General features: G+C 37.0%; 2 protein-coding genes across 2 annotated transcripts; one reads left to right on the top strand and one right to left on the bottom strand.

The window, feature by feature from the left end:
• Positions 1-2342: 2342 nt before the first annotated feature.
• LOC149815921 (uncharacterized) lies at positions 2343-4178 on the top strand. The gene is made up of 3 exons (XM_089990649.1): positions 2343-2499; positions 2623-2764; positions 4106-4178. Exons 1-3 carry the CDS (start codon positions 2343-2345, stop codon positions 4176-4178), a joined length of 372 nt encoding a protein of 123 aa, XP_089846775.1.
• Positions 3098-15061, bottom strand: LOC149815920 (uncharacterized). The gene is made up of 2 exons (XM_089988970.1): positions 14044-15061; positions 3098-3382 (listed from the first exon to the last, which is right to left on the bottom strand). Exon 1 carries the CDS (start codon positions 14964-14966, stop codon positions 14094-14096), a length of 873 nt encoding a protein of 290 aa, XP_089845096.1. The 5' UTR covers positions 14967-15061; the 3' UTR covers positions 3098-3382; positions 14044-14093.
• Between the last annotated feature and the right edge of the window lie 388 nt (positions 15062-15449).

Genomic DNA, 15449 nt, shown 5'->3' with positions numbered 1-15449 from the left:
ATTCATGGATTTAAGTACCCATTAGATTCTAATTCAAATGCATATTTAAATAAAAAAATTAAATCTAGAATTAAGACATAATTCATCTTTATTTATTTAATAAATGCCAAAAAATTTACAGGTGTTACACCATTCTACCCAATAATTGTCTGGTAGTTGCTTTGCATTGTGCATGCTTCGAGCCATCTCAGCAACATCACTTTGCCGAGGAGTTTTTCTAATTGTTAATTGTTTGTGAATGTCATTTTGCTTATAGAATATACAAAATTCATTAGGTAAAAATTCTCCCTCGGTTTTTGTACGGAGGGTCTTTATATCCCACTATCTTTTTCCATAAAGGCCTTCAAATCTTTAAAATTTTCAATAGCATTAGATTTTTGAGAAAGAAAATAAATCCAACTCATTCTGGTGAAGTCATCATTGAATAATAAAAAATACCTATTATTATTCATTGACATCATTTTCATTGGCCCACATACATTAATATGGACTAATTCTAACGGCTCACGAGCTCTCTATTCTTTTTTAACTAGAAATAACCATTCATGTTGTTTATCATAGACACAACATTCACATACATTACTTGGGGAGATGACCAAGGGCAATCTTGACTTATTTCTCTGACTATTCCAGAGATAAGAAGGCTCATGAATTTTTGGAGCTGAAACAAGGTAGCTCAACTCTATTGGAGTACATGAGTAGATTCTAGCATCTAGAGCGATACTGCACCAACACCTTTTTGACGAAGAAGGCACGAGCACTGAAGTTCGTGCGAGGACTTTGTGATTGAATATAGAGAAAGGTCCTAATAGGGTGCCCCCAGATACTGTTGGAGGCGATCAAGGCGGCCAATATCATCAATGAATACTAGAGGTCCTTTGAGAAGAATATTAGGAAATCATTATTAGGAAAGAAGAAGGATTCACAAAAGTCCTTCAAGAAACCATTTTGGAAGAACCAACAAAAGAAGAACCAGATGCCAGCTCCATACCAAAAGCAACCAAGGTTCAAGGGCAGGCAACAAAGGCAGTCTACTGGGAGGTGTCAGAGATGCCAAAGAGATCACACGAGACAACCTTGTCCCATGGTGATTGGCGCCTGTTTGCATCAAGGTTTTAAAACCTGGAGACTCATCACTCAGCTCGTCCTTGAGTGACTCATGACTCGGATGGGTCATGTAATTTTATATTTTATATAAAATATATAAATATATATTATCTATTTTATTGTATTTTACCAATATATTATATATAATATATATTATATGATATTTTTATAATATATTTAATATATACTTTTATTAATACATATATAATCATATTTTTTTATATATAATATACATAATATTTATATTATATTTCATATAGTAATTATATATATATGACTCTCCCATGACTCGACTGAGTTTTGTTAAAGCTAAGTTATACATGTTTTTTGTCCTGGTAATTGGGCAATCCGAGCTGAGTCAATTGAGTCACCGAGTCAACCCGATGAGTTTTTAAACTATGGTTTGCATTGTAGCTATAACAACCACTTTATCAGATTTTGTCCAAAGAGATTGGCTACTCCTTAGCCTTTGCAGCAGTGGCAAATGTTGTAACATATCGAGTTTCAGCGGCCTTCCCAGCCACAACAATCCCATCTGACCTAGCAGTAGAAGAGGATAGCAGGTTGTGTGTACGTGACTCCAACAAATGATGCAAACCTGAGCCATCAGGTCTTTGAAGGTACTTTGGACATCGCTGACTTTTCAGCTCGAGTATTGTTCGATTATGGTGTCAGACATTCTTTTGTGTGGAAGGCTTTTGCTCGATTGTTGACATTCTCGCAGTCGAGATAGATCACTATGTGGTGATAGCCACCTTCTAATTTGGAGTGAAGACATATTGTGTGTCGTATCTCCCCAGAGTTGCAGTGTCGGTCGAAAGTGAGGTGTTCCTGACGAACCTCATCCTTCTCAAGATGATAGACTTTGATGTCATTCTCGAAATGGATTGACTTTGTGAGAACTTTGCCAGTTTGGAGTGTCGTGGGCATAGGGTCTTGTTGGAGAGACTTGGTCAGCGCCTAGTCGAGTTTTGTACAGTTCGACCCCTCTAATGATGGGAGGGTGATCTCTTCGTTGAGAGCTTCAAAGTTGGTGCATCGCCAAGGTCAGATGTTCCTCGCCAACATGATAGTATTGAACCACGAGGAATCATTGATTTATGACATAGAAGTTGTTCAAGAATTTGTAAATGTCTTTCTTGAGGATTTGCCTAGTTTACTGCCACCGAGAGACGTAGAGTTCTTAATAGATTTTAGTGTTTGTTACAACTCTTGTATCTAAAGTATCATACCGTATGGCATCTATTGAGCTAGCTGAATTGAAGAGGCAGTTGAAAGAGCTTTTGGAGCAAGGTTTCATCTGGCCGAGAGTTTCATCGTGGAGTGCTCATGTTCTTTTCGTTAAGAAGAATGATGGGACTCTACAATTGTGCATAAACTATAAGATGCTCAGTAAAGTGATGATTAATAATAAGTATTCGTTGTTGAAAATTAAGGATTTGTTCGATCAACTTAAGATGGCCTGGCACTTCAGGTTTACGATTCACAACCATTTTGGATACTTAATTGAGACAGGCTGCTTCACGGTGACTGGCAACCTGGAGTATAAGGAATGGTGTGGGTGGCACAGCATCCTCAATCGGGTGACCCAGCTCACAGGTTGTTTTGGAAAGTGGAAGGACGAATCTGGTAGCCAAAATAAAACAAGTCCTTCAAGGTAAGTTTTAGACCCCTTCCTTTCTGGTGGAGCTCATTCCAGTTTTGTACAGCTTTGATAATTTTTGTATACATGGTATCCAATTTAACACCAACACAACAGTGAAATAATTAGCCAAATTGGCCAAAGGGAGGGCTGCACAAGTCCTGGAAGGACCAGACTGGTTCCCATTGAGGGATTGCATATAGACACGTAAGGTTTTTCAGTTTAATGAAATCTGGTAGGCGTCGGACTAACCCCAGCTTGCCTTTCAAAAAAAGCTATCTACAAGGTTCCTTGAACTATCTAACCTCTGATTTGCATATCATAAGAATCAAGAGAAAAAAGAAAAGAAAAGAAATGTTCACAACTTTTATGTGAAAAGTTCCCATGAACACATGGTTGATGAACAAATCCATGCACCATTAAGAAAATGAAAAACACGAATGTCATGCCCAGTGTTGCTTTAAACAGAGAAAACCCAAAGCAAGGCAGCAGCATGGCAACCAACAATCTCGAGAACCCATAAAAAGCCCAACTTTAGCTGATTGAGCAAGTTGCCTAACAGGTACCTTGCTAATTTTGGCTACTCCAAGAATTTTGCCATGCCAGTAAACTGTACGCAAGAGCCCATTTTATCTGCAGAAATAAGAGAAAAAGAAGCATCTTAGCATCTTGTGAAAAATGTCTATAATATTTGGCCTTCACCAAAGGTCTGAAAAAATTTAGGGTTAGCATGGCCATTTGCTACCAAGTGTAGTTTCTTCTGAAACTGCAACTGTAAACATGGCCTAAAAATGGCACCAGCTACCATGTGTGCACTATCAACAGTTCAGCATTGAAAGCAATAATAAAGATGAAGGACATCCTTTGAAAGTTTAACTTCAAAAGCGGCAGCAGAAAATCATAGGGCTTTGTTTTCCAACATGATCATGCATAGTGCGTCATTTTCCAATAAGAAACTATTAATACCCATAAGCAGTGGATGCTAAATGACGTTCTCCTACTTGGCCATTCTAATTACCATGTTGGGTTATGCCTCTCTCCCAGGATTTCCTCCTTTTTTTTCTTTTATAATAAGGTTTATCCTTAGCTAAGTGGATAGTGCCTTGATTAGTTGATCGACCCCTCTTGAATGTTTATCATATTCGTGTTTCTTCACAACTCTTGAAAACCAAATCCGATATTGAAAACCACCTGAAAACCAATTAATTTGCTAGCTCCTAAGATACCATTAAAATTACAAGATTTTTTTTTCTAATGACAAGGAACTACCCGGATTCAGTGCTAATTGGCCCCACCCTACAGCAGTAAACTCTAGGAGAATGGACAGGCCTTACTGCTGCTCCATACCTGTCACAGGTTTGATCCCAGGGGAATCAAGCTCATGACATATGTGACACTGGACATCCTCATGCTCGCCCTAATCGAGTGACCCCATCAATGGGGGCACCATATTCCCCTTTATTACCAAAATGACATGCAAGCCCCAAATTGCAATAAAACTTCAGATTCTGGAAATTATGCTTATGAAATCCACATCACCTTTGTTTTTTCACAGCTAAAGGACATATGTGTGCATTTGTCTGCCCATTGGACACTCCTGGTGCATCCATTGGGCGTCAGCAGTTATGCCCAATCCCAGTTAGCATCATAAATAAGATGATTTTAGAGAATAAAAAGATATCTAAGATGCCTTTGAAATTGAAAAAGAAAGCTGTCTAAGCCACTTAAAACATGCTCCTTCTGTTACTTTTGGTGTGCTCCAGCAACGTGTTGAAACTAATACAGGAAGAGCAGAAATGATGCCAAGATGAAAGATAAGTGGCAAAAGGTGAAACATTTGAATTAAACATGTGCCCAGATTGGTGTAATGCTAGTGTTTAGGATTAAAGAGCACTCATATAGACACAGCTACCACAACTGAAAATATGACATGACACAGCAAACATAAATATATAAAAGTACATGGTTAATTGTTACACCATTATTATTCTAAACATCTCCCTGAAAGCTGTACGATAATATTATTCAATAGGTTGCTCTTTAAGCACCATTGGCATGTTCCAAAGAAGTTTCACGTATATGTTCCAAAGTATTTCACCATTGACAATATGAATCCATCTCTCATTTTGTAATCTTTTGGACAATTAATCAACTGAGCACTCTTCTTGAGTTCTTGGCCTACTCTAGTTCTCTAGTATAGGATTGGCTCTAGCCTAGTGTTAGAGATGCTCTAGAGCTTAGAGCTATCTACGTTATAGAGATCATCATCTCATACTCACCTCTCCATCACATATGTCCATCTTATTCCATCTAAAACCTCTCATAATCCTAGCCGGCCTACCTCTCCCTATTTAATTCTTCCTCATTTCCCTCCAATTCCACCTAGATCTAAGGATACAAGCTTGAGGCATATATCATTTGATACCATAACATAGATCTACTATTGTTAGCATTAAAAATACCAAAAATAACCTCTTCTATGTCACCTGGGTATGGGTGCGGGTACGACGACACGACAATTCCAAAAAATGTAGATATGGGGACACGGATATATATATATATATATATATATATATATATATATATATATATATATATATATATTCAAAATAAACTGAATATAATCTAAATATATATGCTATATCTAAAGTATATATTATACTTAAAATATAAAGTTATAAACTAAAAATGGATAGGACACACAAAATGGTGTATCCTGTACCCGCCCCCATGTCGACATGGGCGCACTGACCGAAATGGCATGTCCCAGTACCATAGAGCCTCTTAGATTTAAAAAAAACAACTTGTGGCCGATTTGAAGATCTAGTTGATTTTTATGTGAAGATTAGAGGAATTTGTGCGCTGCTCTATAATTCATGAGATATTTACATAGATCGGCCATTGATCGTGTTTAGATCGTGGAGAACTACTAGATCATATCGAAGAGGTTTCAAGCCAATTCATCAAGATCAATCTCAATTGGCGTAAATTTGGCTTTAAATTGGTGAGATTTTCCTATTTCACCATGAAATTCAATTAGATCTTGTTTCTTCAAGGCAGATCAGCCAAATGAAGTGTGTAGAAGTTGAAATCTGATAGAATTAAAGCCAATTTTAGTAGATCTTATGATTTGAGACAAATAGAGTGGAAATTGAAGTTGAAAAGTTAAATTCTGCACTTATCCTGCTTTTTTACAGTGAAACTATTGTTGTATTAATTGATCCGAGTAAATCAGAGTGCTCTCTTGCCTCTACAAGGCCGGAACGAGCTCTGGTATCGTAGATATATAATACTTCACATCTGGTGGAGTGAAGACACCAAAATTTTGGACATTTGTCACCGGAATCTGACAAGAAAGTGACAGGAAAAGTGTTTCAGAAGTTTCTTTTTGCAGCAAAAAATACAAAAAACACATCCGAAAGATTGGATTACTGGGAATTGGTTGTGTATCTTCTGAGGTTGAAATCTGGAGGATAGATTCTTCAGATATTGAGCTTCAATTTAGAATTTATTGCCTTCAAATTGGAGTTGTGATTAGCACAAAAAATGTGATCAAAGTCAGTATAGATTCAGATCTAGTTTCTGTTTCTGTTACGAATACCAAAATTTGATCTGTTTTGAAAATTCGAGTTCAGAAGGAAAGATTTGTGGCAAAATTCCAAGCTTTGGATTGAAGATTTTTTAAGAAGTCTAGTTGCTGCTAGAGTTTTGAATTTTTAAAATTGCACTTCTGTAGCTGCTGAACTATTGGATTCATTAAACCTTGTCCTGAACCTACTCTATCCCAGAACTGTCTCAGAACTAAAAATTCCCTAAACTTGTGCAGTTGTGGAAATCCTAACCCTATCATATAAAAATCCCAAAAAATAGCAGATAGTTAGTCTCACCTGTCTATTTTCAAACCCCACAAGAATCACCTCAATACCATTTCCAGATCATGAGATAGTCATTTTCCCAAGACTTGTTTCTGGTGACTGATAACACTGCATTCTGTCACAGAAACTAAACCCTGTAGTATAGTGATTTTCACCTATTTAGTGATCTGTTAAAATCCCCCAAAAAACCCAGAACCTAGCTAAGACCTTAAGGAAAGTGACTAAAACAAAAAATTTGAAGTTTCATTTCAGAAAATCTTAGATTTGGTCAGCCTATTACAGCAGTAGAACAGATTTTCCAGCAGCAGAAAATTGTGTATCAATCTTTGTTTTTAGTACAACTTTGTGCAGCTGTCGTGACCAGTCAATGTGGAATTCAGGTGTGGAATTTGGCTGCCAGATAGATCTCTGTGTCTACTTTCAAACGCCACTAGTAGCACCGCCATTGGAATTCTGGATTAGGAGACCTAATCATGTTTCAAAAGATTGCTTTTAGTCACTATTACAAAAGTTGAACCATGGGAATCCAAGTGTTTGAAACTCCTAAATGAGGCCATTGAACATCTCCACTATACACTCTCAGATGTTTTGAAACGGGATGCATTCATTTTATTACTCATGGAGGACCTAAAGAAGATGATGGCAAAATTCTCAACATATGAATGTGCATGGTATGATTAGAGATGGGAAGATCGAAAGGCACAATGGATCACAAATAAAGTACCAGAAGAAGTGGACCTTCCTTATTTGTGGGACCATGTGAGATATGCTTAGTTATGGATCAGATATTGGATCAAGTCAATCTTGTTTCCTTCTTTATAGATCCAACTATAGAAGAAGATGAAGAACATGAAAAGTCTTATCTAATTCTACAAATTGTAAATTTTGTTCATACAAAACAAAAATATAGCGAGCATTATAGGCATGATCTATGCACACTTTGTAATATGAAGCAACAACCCAACCACCATTGTGACCTCGTGTACACAACTATAGTGGAAGATTACAAGAGAAAAAGAGAGGAGATGGAGAAGAGACTTACAATTTCCTAACTTATGAGTGTCAGGCCATATCAAATTTATGTGTTCAATAACAAGATTCATACTAAGGCCAGATAAGTGCAAGATTGTACCAAAACACTTGCAAAGAACCACCAACCAGGGAAATCAAACATGGGTGTGGTGATGAGAGAAGAGTAGAAAGTGAAAGAAACCCATTTCTACTCAATTCCATACATGCATTTCGGGGATTTACACCTGTCACAAAATGGCACAGATCCCAAAGCACTTTGAAATAAATACCAAAAACTGAAATATAATGTATTTGAATACAAACTCACCATAAGAAATAAAAAGGAACACAAGTATTATGAATGAATAATTTCATTAAGAATGAAATTCAAAAATACAAAGAAGAAATTCAAAATATAAAGAACCTCACTACAAAACACTACAAAAGAAATGATGCATAATATAAAATTCTGTGATGGACAAATAAAAGCCATATTATGGCAATAACGAACTCATGAAAAGATCAATTTTAAATAAGGTGAATTTAAATACATAAATTGATTTAAAAGTTACACTTTCAAATCAAGTTCAATAAATTTTTTTTAGAAATAAGTGCAATCATATGCAACACAAGATGTCTCATGACAATTCTACAAACTTGAACAAGCAAATAAGGGATGAAGATCATGCCCAATATAAGCAATCTACATAGAAGAGATGAAATTTATGAAGTTTAAGTATCCTTCAAAAGATAATAAAATCATAAATCCACCAATCAAGGAACATGTGCACTAAGGCACATTACATACAAAAGATCCAATAAATCTCAATAAAGAGACAAGAATTATTCTAAGAAGTTAAATTTAAATCATAAGTCTACTATGAGACAATTGAAGGCAAACAAATAGAGATACACAAAGAGCTATATAAAAATTCAATAACATATATAACTATCTCCAACAAATATAAAATCTCTAAAAAGCATGTTATGAAATATCAATGCTCAAGAGAGAAACCACTAAGGGTTACAAGAGTACACAAGTACACAAATTAATAAGCCACCAAGAGGCAAAAGCACATAAAGCCACTAAGGGCTAAGAGACAAGCATACAAGAGTTTTAAAAAATTAAGATTTTAAAAATGCTCAAGAAGAAGCATAAACACAAGAATCCACTAAGAAAAAATTATAACACAATAGAAAAACATGTTTAATATTATTAAAATATGCATTGGAGCACATGATGACAAGCCAAAATTATGCTATTCAATCATAAAGGCTACTTGTGACATATACCTAAGTATTCCTTAATCTAATATTATACATAAGTCATTAACTTAAAAATAATCTTACTTAATAAGATATTTTTAAAATAGAACAATATCACTCAAATATACATAGAATAACGCATTCACACGAAGATAGAAGGACCTTATGAGAGCATAAAAAACATCTATGTTATAACCAATCACCATAAAAAAAATTCTAAGATCCACAATCTTAATCATGGAGTTCACACAATATATCTTCAAAATTCATGCTTTGTCACATAATTAAAATCACCAAAGAAACATCACGATTAAAAATCCCAAAGATAATCCATGTATACACGTATGTTAGAAGACATTCACGAAAGAAATACAACATAAAATTTAGTATTTTTGCAAAACATAAAACACATATAAGACTTTAAGAAACCACATATTTTTGCAAAATATAATTTTTCAACATACATATCCATAATCTAAAACATATATTTCATATATCAAAAGACAACAATTTCTACATATTCTAAAAAAAACATTTATTTTTAATATAACTCTTTTTAAAAACACCTACCATACATATCAGAATGCGAAATTGTTGAATTCATATCATTCGTTAATATGAATCTTTTCTAAGACCATGATACCTTGCTCCGATACCATGTCACGAAATGGCATGGATCCCGATGCACTTCGACATGAATACCAAGAACTGAAATATATTGTATTTGAATACAAGCTCACCATAAGAAATAAAAAGGAACACAAGTATTATGAATGAATAATTTTATTAAGAATGAAATTTAAAAATACAAAGAACCTTACTACAAAACACTCGCAAAGAAAACCTAAATCTACCCATCACTCCCACACTTTACAAAATACACACCTATTTATAGAGAAAAAGGAGAGGAAGAGAGAGAAAGGAGAGAGAGTCCTCTCTAGCCATTAGACCTAGTCCAACGGCTAGAAAGGCGGGTTGGGCTTAGTTCCCAATGACTAGAAGTAAGTCAACTTTAGTTGACTTAATATATATATATATATATATATATATATATATATATACAAAAAGGATACATTAATCTTAACAACATCTTGGAATTGTGGTGACACTCTAGTAGAGTATAGAAATAAAAGAATCATATGTGGTTCATAATAACTTTTATATGTTGGGTGCTTGAGAATATATGTAAAAAGATACAATGTTGGGTTTACTTATGATGTAATGGGTTTGAGTACCAAAGCTTCACTCACCCAATTAAAGTGTAAGTTTGGTTGAGCCCAGAGTTACCGGAAGCGCCTAGGTAAGTGGGGAAGCACGCTTCGAAAGCGCAAAACGTCATGCTTCCAAAATGCATGGGAAAGCGCCATTTGGGAAGCATGCTTCCCCCTCGCTTCCCCCATTTTTTATTTTTTTATTTTTTTATTTTTTTATTTTTTTTATTTTCTTATTTTTCGCTTCCCCCTCGCTTCCTAGGTCGCTTCTGGTTCGCTTCCTAGGTCGCTTCCGAGACGATTCCCGATTCGCTCCTAAGTGGTCCCACGCTTCCCGCTCCCACTTCCTCAACTGGCAACCATGGTTGAGACCCTAATTGTAATTGGTTGAGCCATGTAAATGGGTTGGATATTATGATGAGGGTCAGCCACCATAATTGAAGATGAGCTTGGATCCAAACAAGACTACACGAGAAAAGACACTGGGAAGACTTAAAGAAAACCTACTTGAGTACATTTGGATGCAAGAAGGCTACAAGCACGATCAAGGCAAACTACACTTTTACGTTCCAAAGTACTTGCTTTGAGGACATGAATGTCAACGGGTTGGATCTAGGCATTACCGAATCCAACTCAATCGGATCTGATCTAATCAGATTCAGATGGAAAAAGATAGAGCATAATCTGGATCTGACTAGTCCAAAACCCAATATTAGCACTTAATCGGATTCAGATCTTAGTCGGATTCGAGTTTTAATCGAATTCGGATTTCAATGAAAAATTAGTATTGAATCTGATTTTTAATCAGATCCAGATTTGGCTACCGAATAATAGGACCTTCATTTTGTAATCTTTTGCCAATTAATCAATTGAACACTCCTTTTGAGTTCTCTTGGCCTACGCTAGTTCTCTAGTATAGAATTGGCTCTAACCTAGTGTTAGAGAGGCTCTAGGGCTTAGATCTATCTAAGATCTAGAGATCATCAACTCATACTCACCTCTTCATCATAGTCATTCATCACGATCCTAGCTGTCTTACCTCTCCCTATTCAATTCTCCCTCATTTCCCTCTAATTCCACCTAGATCCGAGGTTACAAGCTTGAGGATTGTAACACATCACCAAGAACTTCCTTCCTTGTACTTCCTTGCCAGTGCTCAATGTGAGGTGGTATGTAAGAAACTATGACTAATGAAAAACAAGAGGATAAACATGGTTTTATAAGAGAGAGAAGTATTTTTTTATAAACAGATTTAAGTGCTACTCAAAATTTCCTTTCAGATATCATTAGTGATTTTGATTGCAAGGAAGATAAATTTCTTTAAACCATATGGAATCCTTGCTTTTCCCTTGTCACATCAAACACCGAAAATTTTTCGCAGAGAAATTCCTCTCAAGAGGACCCTTTTTGTTTTAACCTCAAGAGGTCAGGATTTTTATTCTAAAATTTTGTCTCTATTGTCGTGTTGCACCCGAAGGCCTACTAATTAAAGTTAATAATTGTCATCTTTATATTGTACATAAATCATGGCCTACATTCTTGAAGCAAAAACCTCATGCAAAAAAAAGTCTCAAGGAGAAAAGAAGCAAAGGTACAAGTGATTTCTTATGATGTGCAAGCACTTGAATAGTGCTCAGCTAATCTTTCTCTTTGTAATGTTGGTGATTATCACATCAACACTTTTGTAAGATTCTTCTATGGTGGAAAATACCTAGAGCTTTAATCTCATCAATCTCTAGATATAACCTAGTAAGTTTTATTTTGCTTCACAATTATGTCCACCAGGCCTCATTACAAAAGTCCAACTCCTTCAAATATTGCAATCATAAGAGATACTCAAGTTCATGCAATTCTTAACAACATTAGCAGTATCCAACAACCAATAAAATTTATCATTCTTCCCAATAACTTTCCTAAAATTTTGAAGCATAGGCCATCTTAAGCATTGTTCAAGCATCAAGCCCTCTACTTCATCTCAACTTACCACAATCTTACTCCATAAAAGATATGGCAAGATACATACTCCCTACCTTTGAAATTTTCAATAGGGATCTAGCTGATCACGATATTAAAGCTACACTTTATAACTTATGTTTCCTTAAATGTGCTAATTGAATAAATGCATTAATTTAGCAAATCACTATCTTTTACCAACATCAATAAGCTCTTGTAATTGGCTAGAAAAGAATTCTATTTTGATGGAATTGTAACATTCACTAATGAATATTATCTTGTAAACTAAACCCATTAGCATTCTCCAAATAAGGATGCTCATCGGACTCAACAGCCCAAACCATCTGGATTTTGGGCAGTCATTTTGCGTGTTGATCCATCCCAAGCTGGAAGGCCAGGCTGGGCATGATCGACCGTGTCCCATTTCCCATCAACTAGCTGGTCAACCTAGACAAATAAGAGCTAGGTTGATCCAGCTCATCCTAGCTTCTTGCCTACGCATTCAAAGCTATCAAGGAGCCCCACCCATCTGGGTCGGGGTTTAGGCCCTTGGCCTACCTTGGATTGGGAATAAGCCTGGCCAGACCCTTTGGCTGGCTGAGCTTGACCAGGGCAAGATCTTTCCAAAAGATGGGTTGGGCTGGCCTGTTGTCAACCCCTGATTCTGGTCAACCTTGTTTAACATAAAATAAAACAACATTATGACTGATAGAATACAAGCATATGGTTCATGACTCAAAGATATTAACTTGGTAATTGAATATCCATGATAAATAAAGTTCCATTACCTTGATCATCCAAATAAGTAAAAAAAAAAAAACCCTTCAAACGTCTCATGAAGGAGGAATGTTTTCATAGTTCTTCCTTTTCAGAAAAGGGAAGTAACTATATTCAACAAACAAAGTGAAGTGACACAAAAGGTGATGAGGACACATCAAAGGCAAACACAAAAACCAATAAAAAAGGGAGAAGTGCTGATGTCCACTGAACTGATACTAGCTAAATCCATTTTGGGTTCTTTTTCTTTAGCACATACAAGGATATCCCTTTGTGTACTCTACTATGATTGCACCACCTCTTTGAAGAGGCTCAGATTACACCCCAAATCATGCTAGAATTAATCACCATCTCCAAATCATTCTTCATTCTTCCCCTTCCCCTTCCCCTTCCCCTTCTCCTTGTCCATGAGCCTAGATAAGATTTCTTACAGTGATGCTATGATTCCTCTCCCCTTCAGAACATGCCGAGTGGAATCATTTTTTAACAAGGCACAGGAAAGGGTGTTTGGAGAGTTCATCAGTGATCAGGTGAATAATGCAACCGCTCATGATGGCAATGTATTTCTGGCAATGTATTTCTGCTTCCCACCTAATTGAGTCTGACTCTAATTCAAGGAAACCAGCCAGGCAAACACAATGGCCCTAGGAAGTGGCCAGGGGCCCAAAGCAACCTCCTTGGAAAGCAAGCACCCAGCATAAAAAGGGTCAGCTAACAAGGTTTTAACAGGAAAGAGAAAATACAACAGGAAGCAAAGATAAAACCACAGAAATATTTACTGATAAAATTGTCAATAATGACAGCTTAAAAGAAAAACTGCCACCGAGTACACAAGGAGAGAAGATGCTAAATTCAGTGTATTAAGTATCACCATCAAAATAATAGCATGAATGTCATGAAGTATTCAGCAAGAAAATTTTGCACATAAATACCAACAATCGCGTACTTTTACAAAGAAGAGGTTAACAATTATATCCCAGATAGAATTAATAACACAATGAGCTCAATTCGAAAAGCAAATTTGATACTACACTTACTAACCATAAAACACAAAAACAAAAGAGAACAGATCCAATTGATTGCAGAGCCATTTTGCGTTGGTATTCATCCATTCGAATTCATAACAAGAAAGAAAAATAAGGTTTTTTAACTTCTGAATTAGTCTAACAGCCAAAGTCTCAACATTCCGATGAGCACATACCTCACAACAACCGATTTTTTACAGGCAAGAAAAGTGGTCTAAGGTAGTGCCTACAAGGTTCTCTTTCCAAATATCACTTCCCGAATCCCCTTAGAAAATGGTCCCTTCTTATCCAGGTGCTCCCTGAGACGCTTCTCATCCAAAGCGAAACCCTTCTCTCTCAATCTCCCAATTACACTCTCCACCTCGCCCATCCTATTCTGTTTACAGTAACCATCGATCAACATAACGAACGTTGCCACATTCGGGTAATGCCCACCTTCGAGCATCTCCAGAGAGTAATCCAAGGCATCGTCCAACTTCCTTCCCATGCACAATCCCTGAATCATCACAGTATAGCTGTACGCATTGGGGACGATCCCATTGGATTGCATCTTCTTGAAGATCCTCTTTGCATCATCGAATTTCATGGCCTTGCAGAACCCATCAACGACGGCAGTGTAGATTACGATTTCCGGGATCGTCCCCTTCTCCCGCATAAGCCCGAAGAGCTTCATGGCTTCCTGAATCAGACCATCTTTGCAGAGACCATCGAGCATGGCAACCGCGTTCGGGATCATTCCGGTCTCTTTCATCTTCTTGAAGATTTGTTGGGCGTCCGCCGCGGGTTCAAGTTGGGGTTCGACGCCATTCTCGGTGGCTTCAACACGAGAGGTTTGTTGGGTATTCCCTGGTTTTTCTTCTTCTTCTTCATCTTCCGTGAGCTTGAACTGGCGGAATAGATCGCTGGCTTTTGGGGATTCTTTGGGTTTTCGCGTTGGTCTCTCTGGGAGCGTGCTGAACTGGGGGTTGTGTAGAGAGCGGGAGGGAGATGATGAGAGACTTGGGAGAGATGAAAGGCTTGGTGGGTTGAGGGGTGAAGGGTTTTGATGTAATGAATACGTTAGTGGGTTCAATAGAGCTCTCAGAACTCTCGCTCGCATGGTTGTCGTTCTTTTAAGAGAGAGAGAGAGAGAGCTGGTAGAGAGAGAGAGAGAGAGCTGGTGAGTTTTAGGTTTGGAAGTAGAAGCCACTGCGTTTCTGTGCGTTGTGTCACCACCGGAAACTCCTTAAATCATCGGAAGTTCGCGCTGGAAGCGTGAGATTACTCTTTTTTCACGTTTACCAAATTTCACGAGAATTACTCAATGAAAATCAAATGCCTAAATTAAAAACAAAATACCCTAGGTTACTTGTTCTCCAACTTATGTAAGGAACCTTGGAGTTTATCTTTTTTTAAAGGATAAACCATAGTTTTTTTTTTATGACAGAGAAAGCTGGGGTTAGGCAGACCCCTACCAGTTATACAACCATATCATTTGATATCATTTGAGGTTCGAACTTGCAACGTTGGTCACGCCGAGGAAAGTCCGTACTTCCCTAAGCAAGCGGAGACCCCGTTGGTAAAGGATAAACCATATTTACCA

The sequence above is a fragment of the Nuphar pumila genome, chromosome 15 (genome assembly GCF_984573655.1).
Source record: "Nuphar pumila chromosome 15, dmNupPumi1.hap1.1, whole genome shotgun sequence".
NCBI lineage: Eukaryota > Viridiplantae > Streptophyta > Magnoliopsida > Nymphaeales > Nymphaeaceae > Nuphar > Nuphar pumila.
The sequence above is the reverse complement of the archived record's forward strand: the minus strand, read 5'-3'. Positions and strand labels throughout refer to the sequence as shown.

Bases quoted from the DNA above. Each gene is read 5' to 3' on its own strand.
- LOC149815921 (XM_089990649.1), top strand. From the start codon at position 2,343: ATGGCATCTATTGAGCTAGCTGAATTGAAGAGGCAGTTGAAAGAGCTT. The intron at 2,500-2,622 runs GTAAAGTGATGA...TAATTGAGACAG, and splicing joins CATAAACTATAAGATGCTCA to GCTGCTTCACGGTGACTGGC. The intron at 2,765-4,105 runs GTAAGTTTTAGA...TACCTGTCACAG, and splicing joins AATAAAACAAGTCCTTCAAG to GTTTGATCCCAGGGGAATCA.
- LOC149815920 (XM_089988970.1), bottom strand. From the start codon at position 14,966: ATGCGAGCGAGAGTTCTGAGAGCTCTATTGAACCCACTAACGTATTCA.